Source organism: Antedon mediterranea, chromosome 9 (genome assembly GCF_964355755.1).
Source record: "Antedon mediterranea chromosome 9, ecAntMedi1.1, whole genome shotgun sequence".
Taxonomy (NCBI): domain Eukaryota; kingdom Metazoa; phylum Echinodermata; class Crinoidea; order Comatulida; family Antedonidae; genus Antedon; species Antedon mediterranea.
This window is the reverse complement of record NC_092678.1, coordinates 9148470-9163724: the sequence shown is the minus strand read 5'-3', so window position 1 is coordinate 9163724 and position 15255 is coordinate 9148470. Positions and strand designations below refer to the sequence as shown.

Here is a 15255-nt window from a genome sequence, read left to right as displayed (position 1 = left end):
ATCCTACAAAAAAGATAAATTCTCTAATCTGAAAGTACGCCGCGCCGGAATATGATTTATCGAAAATAGGCTTCTTTTTGCAGTGGTTGCTGTGAGCTTGTACTCCCATCGCTGGTCATTTTATAAGTTTAATCGTCACGACTACTCAAAAGGTGTACATTCAATGGGAGACGCTGGGTTGTTTTGGTAGGAGGGCATCGTCGATCAGGTTGTCATGTGACCACACAATCTAAGTGCCGCTTAATACAAGCGACATTTCTTTGATCGTATCACTGTACCGTAAAAGTTTATTGTGGAATAATAATTAACAACCACATCCACGAATCGGATGCCCCAAACACATTTAATTTTAATAAATGAATAAGTGTGTATTTAGATAAATTATGTTTCTCTATCTATATTGTTTTAATACTTATTAGCTATTAAGAAATGATTCTCCACATGGCTGGCTATGCTGTAGCCTACTACTATCCAAGGAGTTATCAACTTTGATTTACAGCTAGCTAGAGGCACCAATTTGGTGAATTAACAAGGTGTCTATAATGTTGTACTTAAGTAATTAATAATTGCTTAACATTATAAACAATGCAATTTAATTGATGGTCAACTATACCATATGATACCATGCAGCCCATAGCCATCCTCACAAAATACTCTAGTACACTATATTAGCCTTGTTCAACTGAAAATACTGTACTACTGAGCCTATTAAAATAGTCATTCAAATTGTCATTTTGAATGATTCCCCACCCCAATCTCCAAATGCAGATTTGAGTAGTGGGTGCAGTCACGATACGTTACATTAAAATCAAAACAATTTTTCAAATGACCTATACAATGTTATAACTGCAACACATTAAAGATATATTGCCCCCAAAAACAAGAAAAATGAAGATTAATTAAATAAGACTTTGAAAATGTTATTTTGTTAATCACTTACATAGAAAAAAAATGGAAAAAAATCATGTGTTCACTTATAACATGACAAAATAAATGGTTAAAGATGTATTGTCCCTAGTCAAAGTTTTCAATCAAAACATATCCCATAATGCAACGCGCTTGTGTGGCTACTCTGTATGCATAATCATAAACTTGCTCGCGATCTGAGTAAAAACACCTTCTCAACCGTGACGAGTTGTAAACAATCATAATTAGGTTAGCCATTTTGAAGAATGATCCGATATCTACAACTTCCAGAATATGTAATAAAAATAAACTTTGATTTTTGCATTCTAAAATTTTAAACACGAGTAACTTTCTGTGAACCATGCCATTTTTTGTCCACACGAAGTTAACATATGACATAAATTACACTTTTGCTAAGTTTCGATTGAAATTGTTGGTTTTCGATCTATGTTAAATACACGAAAATCATGCGTAACTACGCTGCGCGACTCTAACGTAATATAACAAAGTTTCTTGTACATCTGCAGTTAGAAGTCAATCATGACAAAGATACAAGCATTTTTCATTTATGACTTAAATATAATATTTTCTCTTCCTACTTTCCTCTTTATTATGATTTCATAGAATATTTGGCAGGTATAATTACTACAGTAGTATTAAACTCCTAGTCCTTTTAAATGATGAGAATTTCTTATTGAACTAATATTCAACGAAATGATTATTAATTTCACTACATTTTACTTTTTATACTAAAAGAGTGTTTATGAGTTCAATCAACTCTTGAATTGTGATGTGCTCATTCATACACAAATTTACATTGATGGCAATTTCTGATGGTGTTCACTTTGAGCTATACAAATGCAACAAAATGCTTACTCATTTCACTATTTCATTGCATATATGGTCTCTTCAAGCTGCAAATTAAAGGGGGATTCTGGGTTTAAAATTGCTTTTAAATATCGTTTATTTATTAAATAACAATATAGACATGTCAGAATGAAGAAGTAATAACGAGAAATTAAAAAAATTAAATTTCATATACATTTTAGGGTAAATTCATGGAAAGTCTGTTTTCAGCAGCTTAGGGAAGCTCATTAATATTCATGAGATATTCACAAAATCACGTCATCAGTGGATTCCAAACTCGCGACGTCAAGCTTCCTGTATGTTGTGTTCTCTCTCCCCTGTCAAACGACGACCACCCGATCATTGTGAAATACATTTTTTGTAGATTTTCTAAGCTGGGCCAAAAGTGTAGCATATATTTATTTGACATTTAATGAAATACAAAATTTAGTACAGATTACGGAGTCATAAATTATACTATTTTTATACCTCGAATATTACAGATCGTATATCGGCATCACGTACTAGGCTAGGCCGAGCCTAAATCATTTTATTCATGGGTGAGAGCCATTTCTGACTAGGGATTCCATGCCACGATGGCTACGTTAAAACATTGGGGCCATCATGGGCCTAGCTAACCTACTACTAAACGATTGGCCCATAAATAACAAAACTCAGTGGATTCCAAACCCATCCTATCAACCAAACTCCTAAACAATCTAAACCTAAAACGTTCTACAAAATCGGCTGTAAATATTGAGGCAAAACAAGGTCCGATCGCCGTCCGCACGTATGGTGTCCCGATCGTCTAATTAATAAGTAGGCCTAAAATAGGCCTAGGCCTAGTTTACTCTCCAAAAAAGCGGATACTGCATCAAGCAAGTAGACCTCCTAGCCGATCCGGCCCAGTTAAAAATTGAGCTAGCTAGTGTAGTAGACCCTATGCGAATTGATACTACCAGGCCTTTTACTATAGGCACACTTGTTAAAATTAGCAATACTTATGTTTATACAAATATTCCAACTCTCTCATTTGAGCTATATTATCTATACCATTCCGGTAGGTCGAGTCGACCTTCAATCAAATACTGTACATCGTTCATGTTGTGATTATAGACGGGGTATACTCGACCCGACCAGTTTGATATTGTATACTGTATCTGCTTATCACGTGACGATGCCAGGCATGGGGCAGAGAGAGCACGTGTATCGTCGTCTCACTCTCCTCGCTCAGCAGGAATGTATACATTACGCTTCATTGATTTTGAAGGCTTTCCCTAAGTCAGTGCGAAAATCGGCAAACGTAAAGTGCAAACCTATCTAATTTTTCACTGTTTTGATGGGTTTTCATAGAAAATTGACTTTATAAATGGGAAGACCGACTAAAATTACATCAGATAAGTATAATTTTACAAAAGTAATTGATATGGTTAATGATAACGAGTCGTCGGAAGATTGACCATTTCACGAATTTCCTATTCTGTAACCACAGTGTGATTTTGCCGTATCTACACTTATAATCTGGCCTCATTTCACAGCCTTCTTCTGCTTCACTGGGCGCTTATATAAATTGAAACTTTTACCGTTCAAGAGACAAACAAATATATTTTACATTTTTTACTATTCATTTTAAACCCGGAACCCCCCTTTAAGCATGGTGGCTGGTTCTGTAGACTTATAATTTTGTTTCATATAGCAATGTATTTAAGGAAATCGGAAAAAAGCCACCCAACAATGGACTATGCCATTGTAAAATGGGAGTGCTGGACAAGTAATTTTTATTCATTTATTGTGTTATTATGAATAGGAATTTGGGTGTAGATGTCATGTGGAAACAATATCAAAGCTAATCAAAGGGATGCCTACACTTTTCATGTTACCTCTTCCAACTGCCACTCACTGCCAAAGCATCAACACTTCCTACTTTAGTTAAGATTATAAGTTTTATGTCATTGTCATGTTATGTCATTGTCATGTTATGTTATTGTCATGTTTTTGTGTCAAAATATGAAAATTGCAACTTGATGACCTTTCATGTCTTAATGTTTTCACTGATCAATATTAACCCTGCAGTATTTGTTTTTTTTTTTAAATATGCTTACTGTACAGTGATCACGTTGTCAATGGCTGAGTTTTTTTTAAATTGCCTAGTAAATGATTAGTTAATTACAAACATGGTATTAAAAGAGCAGTTCTGTATATATCTCCGGGTATTATTGTTTACTATAAAATTTACAGATTTTCGATGACGAATAAATGGTAACTGACAAGTGACTATTTCTAATGTATTTGTATTGGCTGGCGAATATTGCGGACGACAAAGTCAATTACAGTAGTCTTACATTCATCTGAATGATGGATGAATGAAACTAAGCCAAGACTGTTTAAAGCACCTGCTAGGTTGGTCCTAGTATCATTGATCAAGGTGTTCTCTCTTCACCGCTTCCATAAGAGTAAGAAAGTGCTGATTTCAAATGCCTGTATGGGACCCCACCCCATATACTGTATACAGCAACCGATATTCCCAGATGGTCTCCCATCCAAGCTCTAACCGGTCCTGTTGCTTAACCTTGGTGATCTGTTGAGAACCAGTGTTTCAACGTGGTAAGAGTGTAAAATACTGTAGTAGAGCCTAAAATCAAATTGTTCTTTCAATTTCTATACTTCTTCCAAAGGAAATGACTGCTAAACTGAATAAAATGTGTTTACTTTAGAACAATTATACTACTAGACAAGTCTAGTATTATTTATTTTTACTTTAAGCTTCTTGATTCATTTCCAAAATTATTGTAGTTCTTTAAAGGGTGAATATTCCAAGTTTAAAATTAGTATTAAAAAATATAATTGTTTATTTCTTGAATGATAAAAGTGTCACTTGTTTTTATGTAATAATTCTTTTTCTCTATAGCCTGCTCCTGAAATGTATCAACGTGCTTACCATGCTTATAATTCAAAGTTGATTACAATGACTTACAGGTAAGTACTGATTGAAAGTGACATTACATCACGCAAAAATGATGAATCTCATGGAACCACAATTTTTCTGTAAGATCAAATACGCAATGTTGGGTCGCGAAAATTCCCAAAATAGGATGATGGGGTTGCGGTCAAGAAAGGTTGCGGAATGCTGGTTTAAAGTCGATCAGGCCTTTTCTACTTGCGCTATTCAATTGTTTGACATTTGGTTCGCCAAATTGTAGAAGATGACAAGAAACTGAAATCGCAAAAATGTTGGGCTTTACAGTATATATTTATAGTTGTACGAAATGTAAAATATACGAAATGTCTTGTTGGCAAAATGACATGTTGGCCAGTAGTCTGTCGGTGGTGGCATGCAGCAAAACGCTCCTTCACCAATGTACAGTAGAACCTCTTTTCCTGTTTTATGTTCCCTGGATTTTACGTACGCTTAAAATGACCAATGATGTCATCATTTTCTTACATTAAAGGCGCAATTTAACAACAACAGTGCACAAAGCCATGGCTGTGCGAGACAAGCTATACAGACGTACGTGCATTCCCCCTAAAGCAGCAAATGTTTTTATTGATAGAAATACAAGAACATTGATATTTTATTTAAACATCGCATAGCCTGTATATATTGTACTTTTCTAGTTATGCTGCCTCACATCTTGCTAGATTAGTCTAGGCAAGACCTACTGTATACTATAGTGACCACCTGCATGCTATACAGTAAAGTAGGCAAACACGGCAGCCATTTTAGCTACGATCTACATATTTGGGGTCAATTTAAGATCAACCTGGATTTTACGAATCCAAAATGCAGGTTCTACTGTAATAGATTTTCAAGTTACAGTAGGCCCTACTTTACAATAGAACAATTAAAGTGGAGTTGTTGTAGGTTATTTGCAGTCTAAATAAAAACACAATACAATTATGAAAATGGACAAAAGCAGCAACCACATGTTAAGGGTTCAAGACGGCATTAAAGTGAAGCTACCCAGAACATTTCTAATTTTCATACATTTCAATCTCTTTCGCGATTTGTGGGATATTTTTTACATCCAAAAGAGGGGATATATTTGAATAATCCTAAAAAATTTATTTCTTCACCTTTGAGAGGACCAAGAACTGAGCAGCTTGGTAATGTATGGAATTGATGAGATCTGGTATCTGTTGGTGACAGTATTGTGGGATGATTCGTGAGTTATGTCTTGGGTATCTGTTATTATCTTTTAGTGGGGGAGCATTTGAAGATGTCTTTGTGATTGAAGAAGTGACTTAGTGACAAGAAGGTTTGCATCTGGATTGCTAGTAGAGATTATTTAGAGCATTACTTAAGTATGTTAGATGGAAAACAGCTGATATAGAGCTGCAAATTGTCCAAACCATTTTCAACATTACAACTATTTGAAAATGTATCACTATTATTGGTAATATTCTTTGAATAGGGCATGGTTTAAATACCACATGAGGAAACGACAGAAGCGTATCAATTTAGAGCGGAAGATGAGAGCGGCAGCCGAGTACTATCATAAACGCAAAATACGAATACACATGGAAAAGTGGGTGAACTGGTACCGGTTCAGGATGAATAGACATTCTTGTAAGAATAAAATTCGATTTTATATTGGGTTTTTTTTAGTTTAATATACTTGAACTTTCCCCAACCCTCTACACTCTACATTCCTTAATGTATTTTAATGTGTTTTCATACAAAGTGATAATTTATTTTATATCTAGCGGCTTACCAGGTGATCGAGACTGTATACAATATGTCGTTAGGTCGTATGGTGTTTGAAGCTTGGCATAACGTCATGCTAGATGCACGGAGAACACGGGAATACTTTGAGGTAAGATTTTAAAATAGTTTATTTTTTTACAAATTATATTGTAATTTTATAAAAAAAATGTTCTTGATATATCGTTCTAACACTCTTCCTTTACAATTTTAGTATAATTGCCTTAGATTTAGAAAGATTTGAAACGCCTTCACTAAATATTTCTCTGTTCACTGTACAGAAACAATTATCAATTGAATTAATCTCTATTTTAGAGTATAATCACACACTAAATTTCTTACAAACTAGATTTAAACTCATCACTTTGAAGAGTTTTGGTTAATCAAGCAAACGGAACATGCACATACGAAAAACATACATAAAATATGAACGTCGACAATTATGCCATCCTATGATATGAATTAAATATGTTTATTTATTTATCTGAATTGTACCTATTTTGTGTCATAAAACATCAGTATTTATGGAATACACTGTATGTTATTATATACAGTGTAGCAAAGATGAAATTTAATCCAATTTTTAACTTGATGATGTCATCAAAATGTAACATAAAGATAGCAATTTTAGAAGATAATTATCTAAATAATTACATGAAAGAAAATTTGAAGAATTTTGGGAACGAAAATGCGAGATGCGCGCTATTTTAACACAATGAGTGTTTACTAAAAAGATGAGAATCAGACTTTTTGAATTAAACTGGCCATATGATGATGTCATGACATCCGATGGCCACACATTTGTCGGGGTGGTCTCATAGATCAGTAAAACAACATCTCAAATTTTAGCATTTCTTCTAGGAGCTAACCACTTTTGCCTCCTTTGTAACAGCAGAAGATATTAATTTTTCTGTCTCACCCAGAAACGATCTGCCAAATATTGGGCTTGTTTCCATCTTCTCCGGAAGTACTGTAATTTGATTTTCTTCAGAAACGCAAGGTGGTAGATTTATATGTGAGTGGTTTAAGATCTTTACTATCCTCCTGATTGCTGGTTATTAGCCTATATTGTTGACGATATTTTCCACTTCACAAATGAATGTATGTACTGTAAGGTACTGTATCATCAGTTAACGTCTGATTCTTAACTAATATAATTTGATGTTCCCATCCACCATGATGGAATCCAGTGGGTGGATTGAATAACCAGTCAATATCCTTTTGCAATAAAGTTGAATGAATTTTGGCTTTGTTCCATGCTTTTATTTGCTTGCCCATCTCACGACATGCTCCAACTAGGTTGGTAGCATTATCTGACCTAATTTGCTTCACTAGAAAAAATACCTTTAGAATGGAACACTAGTATTATGTCCAATTCATAAGAAAGAAGAAAACACTTATTATTATTTATTGTAGAGGCATATTTTTATAATTATTCATCTGTTTAAAAAATATTCAATAGGATAATTACAAAAAATATCACACTTTCTTGAAATATAATGATGTGCTTTAGACCAGGATACAGCTGTGAAGATCACATATTCACATTAAAAAGTGTTGATGCGTGTCTACGTAAAGAAGAAAAGACAACACACTTTTAAACTTGACTTCTATGCATTTGATAATATTTGGAGGGACAGCTTATTAAAAGCAGCGTGGACATCGAGCATTAGAGGCCGTGTCTGGAAAATGATGCACTTTTATAAAATTTGGAGATATATTGTATACAGATTATTTTTATATATTGAACAAGGTGTAAAAACTAGGCTGTACTTTCTCCTGTACTATTTTGCATTTTCATACATGAATTTACAAAACTTCTGAAATCCCATAATATAGGAGTACGAATTAATGATATCTGTATTCCCTTGTTCGTCATCGTATTGGTCTCTCGTTATGGATTCTTTCCATTAATGGGTATGGCATTAATAAGCACCATGTATTCTATAAGACCATTTTGTCTTTTAGATAGAGTGGGTATTAAGATATCAGGTGCTATTATTCTGTTATTTACGACATATAATTATTATAATTAATTATTTTATATCCAGTATTTAACCATGTTTCAAAATATATTGATTTTCCATTAATTAGTATACCTATTTTCCCACAATTGTTGTTTTTTAATTTGTGCTACATTTATAGGATGTTGACCTAAAATGTTGTTGATGTGTACCACATCTTTTAACATTTCTACATAGAAGTCTGATAAACCTCTTAAAACTACAGTATGTGTTTTCTTCTAAATTGGGTAGGCTTGTATTTACAGTATATTCAATGGGATATATATAATAGAGTGGTATGCACTTCCATTTACCGGAGTCTGGACGTAGAAGCCTTTTGACCCAACTTAACTTTAGAGATTTTACCATTGACTTAACATAAACCATATTAAGACCACATTCACACACTTTCTTGATGAGTGGCATCCTTTGATTTCCCAAAGAAAACTATATATTATTTTTTCTACTTTGGGATAGACGTAGTGTGGAACATTTATTATACTTTTTTTATACAATTTTTTAAAATGGCAAGTGTCTTAATGATTGTAATTTTACCAAAGAATGCGAGGTTTCTTTTCTCCCATAACTTTAATACATTTTCTAAGTTAACAATTTTATTGTCCCAGTTCATTACATTTATCTTTATTGTAGCCTACATAAATTCCCAAACATTTTACTAGTTCAATTATCCATGTTATGTTATATGGTTTTAAACAACTATTTTTATTTGACCCAATCCACACACCTTTTGTTTTATATTTGTTTAAAGACAAACCAGACACCATACAGAATATATCAATTTCATTAAAAAAAGTGTTTCAGAATATTTCCATCTTGTGTAAAAATTACCATTTCATCGGCTAGTTGGGCAATCTTAACTATTTTATTGTCATTTTTCTGTATGCTTGGTAGTGTAATACCTGTGCATTGAGTGTTATTTCTTAGTACATACAGTAACTGCCATTAACTACTAGAATGAATAATAAAGCAGATAAAAGACATCCTTTCAGATACATATCCGTTATTTGTTATTACACATTCAGTATCTGTGTATATTTCCAAAACCAAAGTGAACCAGCGCTTTAAGTATTACATTTATATCTAAAAGAATCAAAAGCTTTGGTCTAAAAATACAATTGCTCTAGGTTTGTCTTTGTTACTTGAGTAATTTAGTATGTCTTCAACTAATCTTACGTTTTCACCTCCAAACCTGCCTATCCTTTTTGGTCATTATTAATTATAGATCCTATTATTTGTTGTAATCTATTACATAGAACATGTGTCATTATCTTGTACAGTAATCTATGTTAAATAGAGTTATGGGTCTCCAATTATCATGACTCTGTCTTTGGCCTATTTTGAATATTAAGTTTATTATTCCTCTCCTTTGAGTGTTAGATAATCTTTGAAGAGAGTATAAGTAATTCAGTTCGTTACATACAATCTCTTTGATATAAACCCAAAACAATATTGACGATCTTAATGTACAACTTAGAGAGTCCAATCATGGGTATACTATTGGTTAACAAAGTTAATTGTCTCAGTTACGCTCATGACATGGTTCTCGTGGCTCCTTCTGCTATTGGAGTACAGAATCTCATTTAACTGTTTGTGAACTTTATGGTACGAATCGAGATATTGTGTACAATACTGAAAAATCCAAGTGTATTTAATATTATGTCCCCATGTACGTAAGTTACACGGTTACCTTGTGTTAGGCTAAACCATCATACTGACCTTGAATTTGTTGACTGTATAACATACTTGGGTCATGTGATTTGTAACTCTATGAATGATGATAATGATATTAAGAAACGGTATATCAAGCTCTGTGTACCAGAGCTATACATTATGCAGGACATTCTCCATTCTCCAAATGTTCCGTTGAAGTGAAATGTAAGTTATTTAAAACGTATTATGTTAATTATGTTAATGTATACTGTATGACTCAGCGTTGGTGCAATTTTTTTTTTTTTTTTAAGATATTGTAGGTTGGTTTTGTGGAAGTTGCTTATATGGTGTAATTGTTTATCTTCTTGTTTTTTCTGTATGATTTGTATATGGGTACTATTCAAAATAAATAAAAGAATGAATATTAATGAATAAAAAGAAAATATGAAAATTAAGCATTTTAGAAGTAAATAGTTTTTATAGTACTTAGGTGTTTTTATCACATAATTTAAATGATCATGTTCATTTTGAAAATACAATAAGGAATGTAATAAGCTTATTGCCTATAAGTCAGTACCATTGAAAATTGTAATGGTTTTAACCAAATACATTATATATATTATGGTATGATATCTTAATGGAAGGCAATTGCCTTGCCGTCAATGCACTACGCTTGCTCGACATGGTGTGGTAGCCATCATGATGTTGAAAAACTTGAAAAATTACAACTTCAAATGGCACGAGGTATCTAAAAGCCTCTCGTAACACACTCAGCATTTTATGGTGAACTTGGCTGGTCGTCTATCTCTGTAATTCAGGTTAATTATCGAATAAATGTGTGCATCAAAACTCAATTCCTTTAATAAATTTGATTCAAATTGTAATTTTAGATGTATAAGATGTTAATTTGTACTTGGAAGAGTTATTCACTAAATGTAATGCTACTATAACACATTATATTCGTAAAAAAACAAAGAAATTGTTAACTCACAGTGCTAATTGGAATCAAGAGCTGAATGAGAAATCATCGCTCAATGAATACAGGTCTCTAAAGAAAAACCCCAGGCTTGGAAAACTTAGTGTAAGCATTCAATCTAAGTTACGTACAAATACTCTGCCATTGGAGGGTAGAAAATGTAACTGGTCACCAGTGAGTAATGGTATATGTAATTTATCTAATACGAATTGTATAGAAAACCACTTCTTATTTGTATGTCCTAAACCTAACCCAAACCTTTAAACAATATATAAGATATCTTTTTTTTTATTTAAATAGAGATATTTTAGTTTTTAAATAGAGATATTTTAGTTTTTAATAGAGATATTTTAGTTTTTAATAGAGATATCTTAGTTTTTAATAGAGATATCTTAGTTTTTAATAGAGATATCTTAGTTTTTAATAGAGATATCTTAGTTTTAAATAGAGATTTTTTAGTTAATCGATTACCTACTTACAATTTCGTCGGTAATCACTACAGTTTTAAAATTGATGTTTATGTTATTTTAATAACATAAATTAATATCAATTCAATTTTTTTCAATTATGGCGTTTAATAACACCATAAAGTTTAGGTTTAGGTTTAAAGAAGAAATATTTTAGTTTTAATTATTAACTGGAAAATTATTACTTTATGTTGAACCAAAAAAATACATACACAATTGGTATACAGTACCTTTAGTTTGTGTATTTTTTGGTTAACATAACAGCAATAATTTTCCAGTTAATTATATTCGGAAGCAGATGAATTTAGTTAATAGTTTTAATTATTGTTCTTTTGTCATTAAATGATGTTTTTTTAATTGATATTCTATTTGATAATTTCAGAAACAATAAAAATTTGCTTATCAATCGATTAATTGAATCAAACAATCTACTTTTATTTTAGAAGAAATTCCATGGCTTACTGATGTATAGAACAAAAGTATAATTTTATACTAAACTTAGTACTTTGCATATTTCGGTGTAGGGGCGTTACTCCTTAATGTCGTAGTGACCCACAAACCCCCTAAAAAATTTCTAATTTAACTTTCGTTATACAGCTGCTGACACTATATAACCTTGACCTTGTAGTATCGTGTATGTGCGCAAAAAACATTGAACATCGACTTGGAACTAGTCGTACATAAAGTAAGCCAACAAGATAACAAGCACAGGCCCCCACCCCCACTCCCCACCCAAGTAGCAATGGTATACTGTACATGACCTTGTAGGTCGTGCACATGCACATGCACAACATACAATAGTAAACCTAAGAGAACAACCAAACACCACAAGTAGCAATGGTAAATATGACCATGACATTGTTGTATTGTTTGTGCGGGCAAAAAACATTGAATCGACTTGGAACAATACGTACCTAAAAGTAAGCCAACGAGTTAACAACCAAACACTACAAGTAGCAATAGTACAAGTGCAATAGTATATATGACCAGCTTGACCTTGTATTATCGTATGAAAAAACATCAAATAGCAAATACCGTCTTGAACTATTACATTAAACCAACGAGTTACCAATGCTAATATCACGCGCACTAGCAGCAAAATATTAATAATCCAACGCGTTAACGGTGACCCTAACAGACATATCGTGAACACACAAGTATTGAAACAACTGGAAATAATCATGATATATTTACAAAATTGTTTGAGTCTAGCACTATTTTTAAATTTTTTTTTTACATTTGTGGGTGATACGTTTTCACATTTGTGGTTGTTTTCACATTTGTGGTTGTTTTCACATTTGTGGGTGATACGTTTTCACATTTGTGGTTGTTTTCACATCTGTGGGTGATACGTTTTCACATTTGTAGTTGTTTTCACATTTGTGGGTGATACGTTTTCCGATTTGTGGCCGTGTTCACATTTGTGGGTGATATGTTTTCAGATTTGTGGCCGTTTTCACATTTGTGGCCGTTTCATATCCCTTCTACAAGGACATTAGGGAGGAAGAAACCATGCAATTAAATCTAAAATTGCAATATCACAACCTTAATAATAATATTATCATGGTATTTATATAAACTCTATAGAAGTCAAAATGCATCTAACACTAAAGAAGTGACCACCATGTAAATAATAAACAAACTCAGATTATTTTTGACAAGTTTTGTAAGATGTACTACAAAAGGGCATGAAAAACGCTCTACTTTCCTTGCTATCAATAGATTTTATTAGTATTTTATCTATACATGCTGATTCTGTATTACAGCAAAATACATGTTTAGGCCTAGAATTTCTTTTTATGCCTTTAATATTTTTCGTTGTTAACATTAACATTAACATTTCTATTTATATAGCGCCTTTACAAGGATCAAAGCGCTTTACAATGACCGATCATCTGATGAACATAATTATTTAGTTATTCCCCTTTTTTTATAAGTGTGCCGTTGATTAAAAGTGTATGTTCAATTATTATTATTGATATTATCATTGCCTTGTCGATTTTGTTTTTAGAAACATTGAAAACGAAATGTAATTTCAAAACCTCCCACATACATACATACACATCGCATCTTCCCCAGCTTCACTCTCGCTCAACTCTCAATTCACAACATAAACAATAATCCGATGATTCATAGGCTTATAAAATATATAAGACATAGGCTAGATAGTGTTAATTCGGATATTTAATTAATATAGGACTAGTAATAATACATAGTAAATATACATACAGTTTATTGAATGTGCTTTTATGTATATAAAGAACAAGCTAGTTTAGAGTTCATTTATACTGTATTCATTTATAATATTATGATTTATAAACTTATATATAAAAATGTGTTTTTCTGAGAAAAACTAAAGTGAATTACAAAGAATCGAATAGAATATCATTTTCTTTAATAATTGAAGATAAAATCTTTTTTTTTTGTGTATGTTTTTTTTTATCAGAAGAAATAAAAGATCACAGAGGGTATAGCAAAGGTCACTCACTGGTTTACTGTACATTATGACTGTCACACGTTGGATATAAAGAATAACAAATTACATATCATTAAAATGGATTATCAAATAATAACATTCTTGAACAAAAGTATTAAAACTCGTGGGCGTAATGAAAATTTCTTAAGTTGTCAAGTATCATGTAAAAATGTTTTACAAATATATGAATTATGACAAACAAGATGATCATTTTTTTAAATATAGAGTAATAATAAATAATATTAACTAGATTTGAACTCATCACCGTGACAGGTTCGATAAAAAGTTGTAAACACAAAGTTATTCTCAATTCTAATATCAAATTAAATATATTGTATAGTTCAAATTTGGGAATGTTTGCATTTAAAAAAAAAACAAAAACCAGAAAATGTTGAATAAATAAAGTAGCTAAACTAAACAATAATTACTATTTACAATTAAGCAACAATAAAATCAATGTATTTGAAATTAAAATTAAGAATATTTTATTATTATAAACTGATTGTATTTTCTTTCTGTTTTTAATACAGAGGATTGAACGAGGAGAACTTGATGGTGAAGACTATTCCTTTTACCTTAGAGGGGGAGCTAGAGTTGATATCTCATTACTTCCACGCAAAGTAGCAGTAAAGGTATTTCAAATTTGCCATTTGTTTTTTCATGCAGGTATCCTTCTAAACATGGATTGCATTGGAATATCAATTACCGTAGTTCCTCGGGTATAATCCCACCTCGGGTATAATCCCACCCCCGACTTTACGATTACCTTCACACGCAAGCATATCCCCGGGCAAAGTCCCAGTGTATAATTTTACATTAGGCCAGAGGTGGGCCTAGGCCTACTGTAGCTAGCTAGGCCGACGTCAATTTCTCACCAAAAAAATAGAGTGATTTCTCTGAATTTGGCTGACTTAAAACTCATCAAACATTGTTAAGTTGAATACAATAAGGCCCCGATCGTCACGTTCTGTACATCCTTTCGCCGTCGTGTACATTCTTTCTTGTTGTTTACACTACTGTGTGCATGCTTGATTACCGTAAAAAAAACACCGCCCTCTATACCGACCAGCTTGTGCACAGTAGAGTTTGTGTCACATGCAACAACATGCGATTCGAGCGTGTGAGTGAACATGTATCGATCGAGTTCATGTCGATTTAGGAAGCTAGGCCTAGATCACATTTTAGGGTATTTTTTAAGTAGAAATCTC

The 15255-nt window shown here is 32.5% G+C and overlaps 1 protein-coding gene across 1 annotated transcript in view; it reads left to right on the top strand.

Annotated features, from left to right (window-relative positions):
- The window catches only part of LOC140059582 (F-box and leucine-rich repeat protein 13-like), a 61495-nt gene that overhangs the window by 17619 nt on the left and 28621 nt on the right, over nt 1-15255 (top strand). Inside the window, exons 4-7 of the mRNA XM_072105542.1 lie at nt 4661-4728; nt 6165-6319; nt 6457-6566; nt 14578-14679. Coding sequence (XP_071961643.1) covers nt 4661-4728; nt 6165-6319; nt 6457-6566; nt 14578-14679 — 435 coding nt within the window. The remainder of the gene's footprint in view (nt 1-4660; nt 4729-6164; nt 6320-6456; nt 6567-14577; nt 14680-15255) is intronic.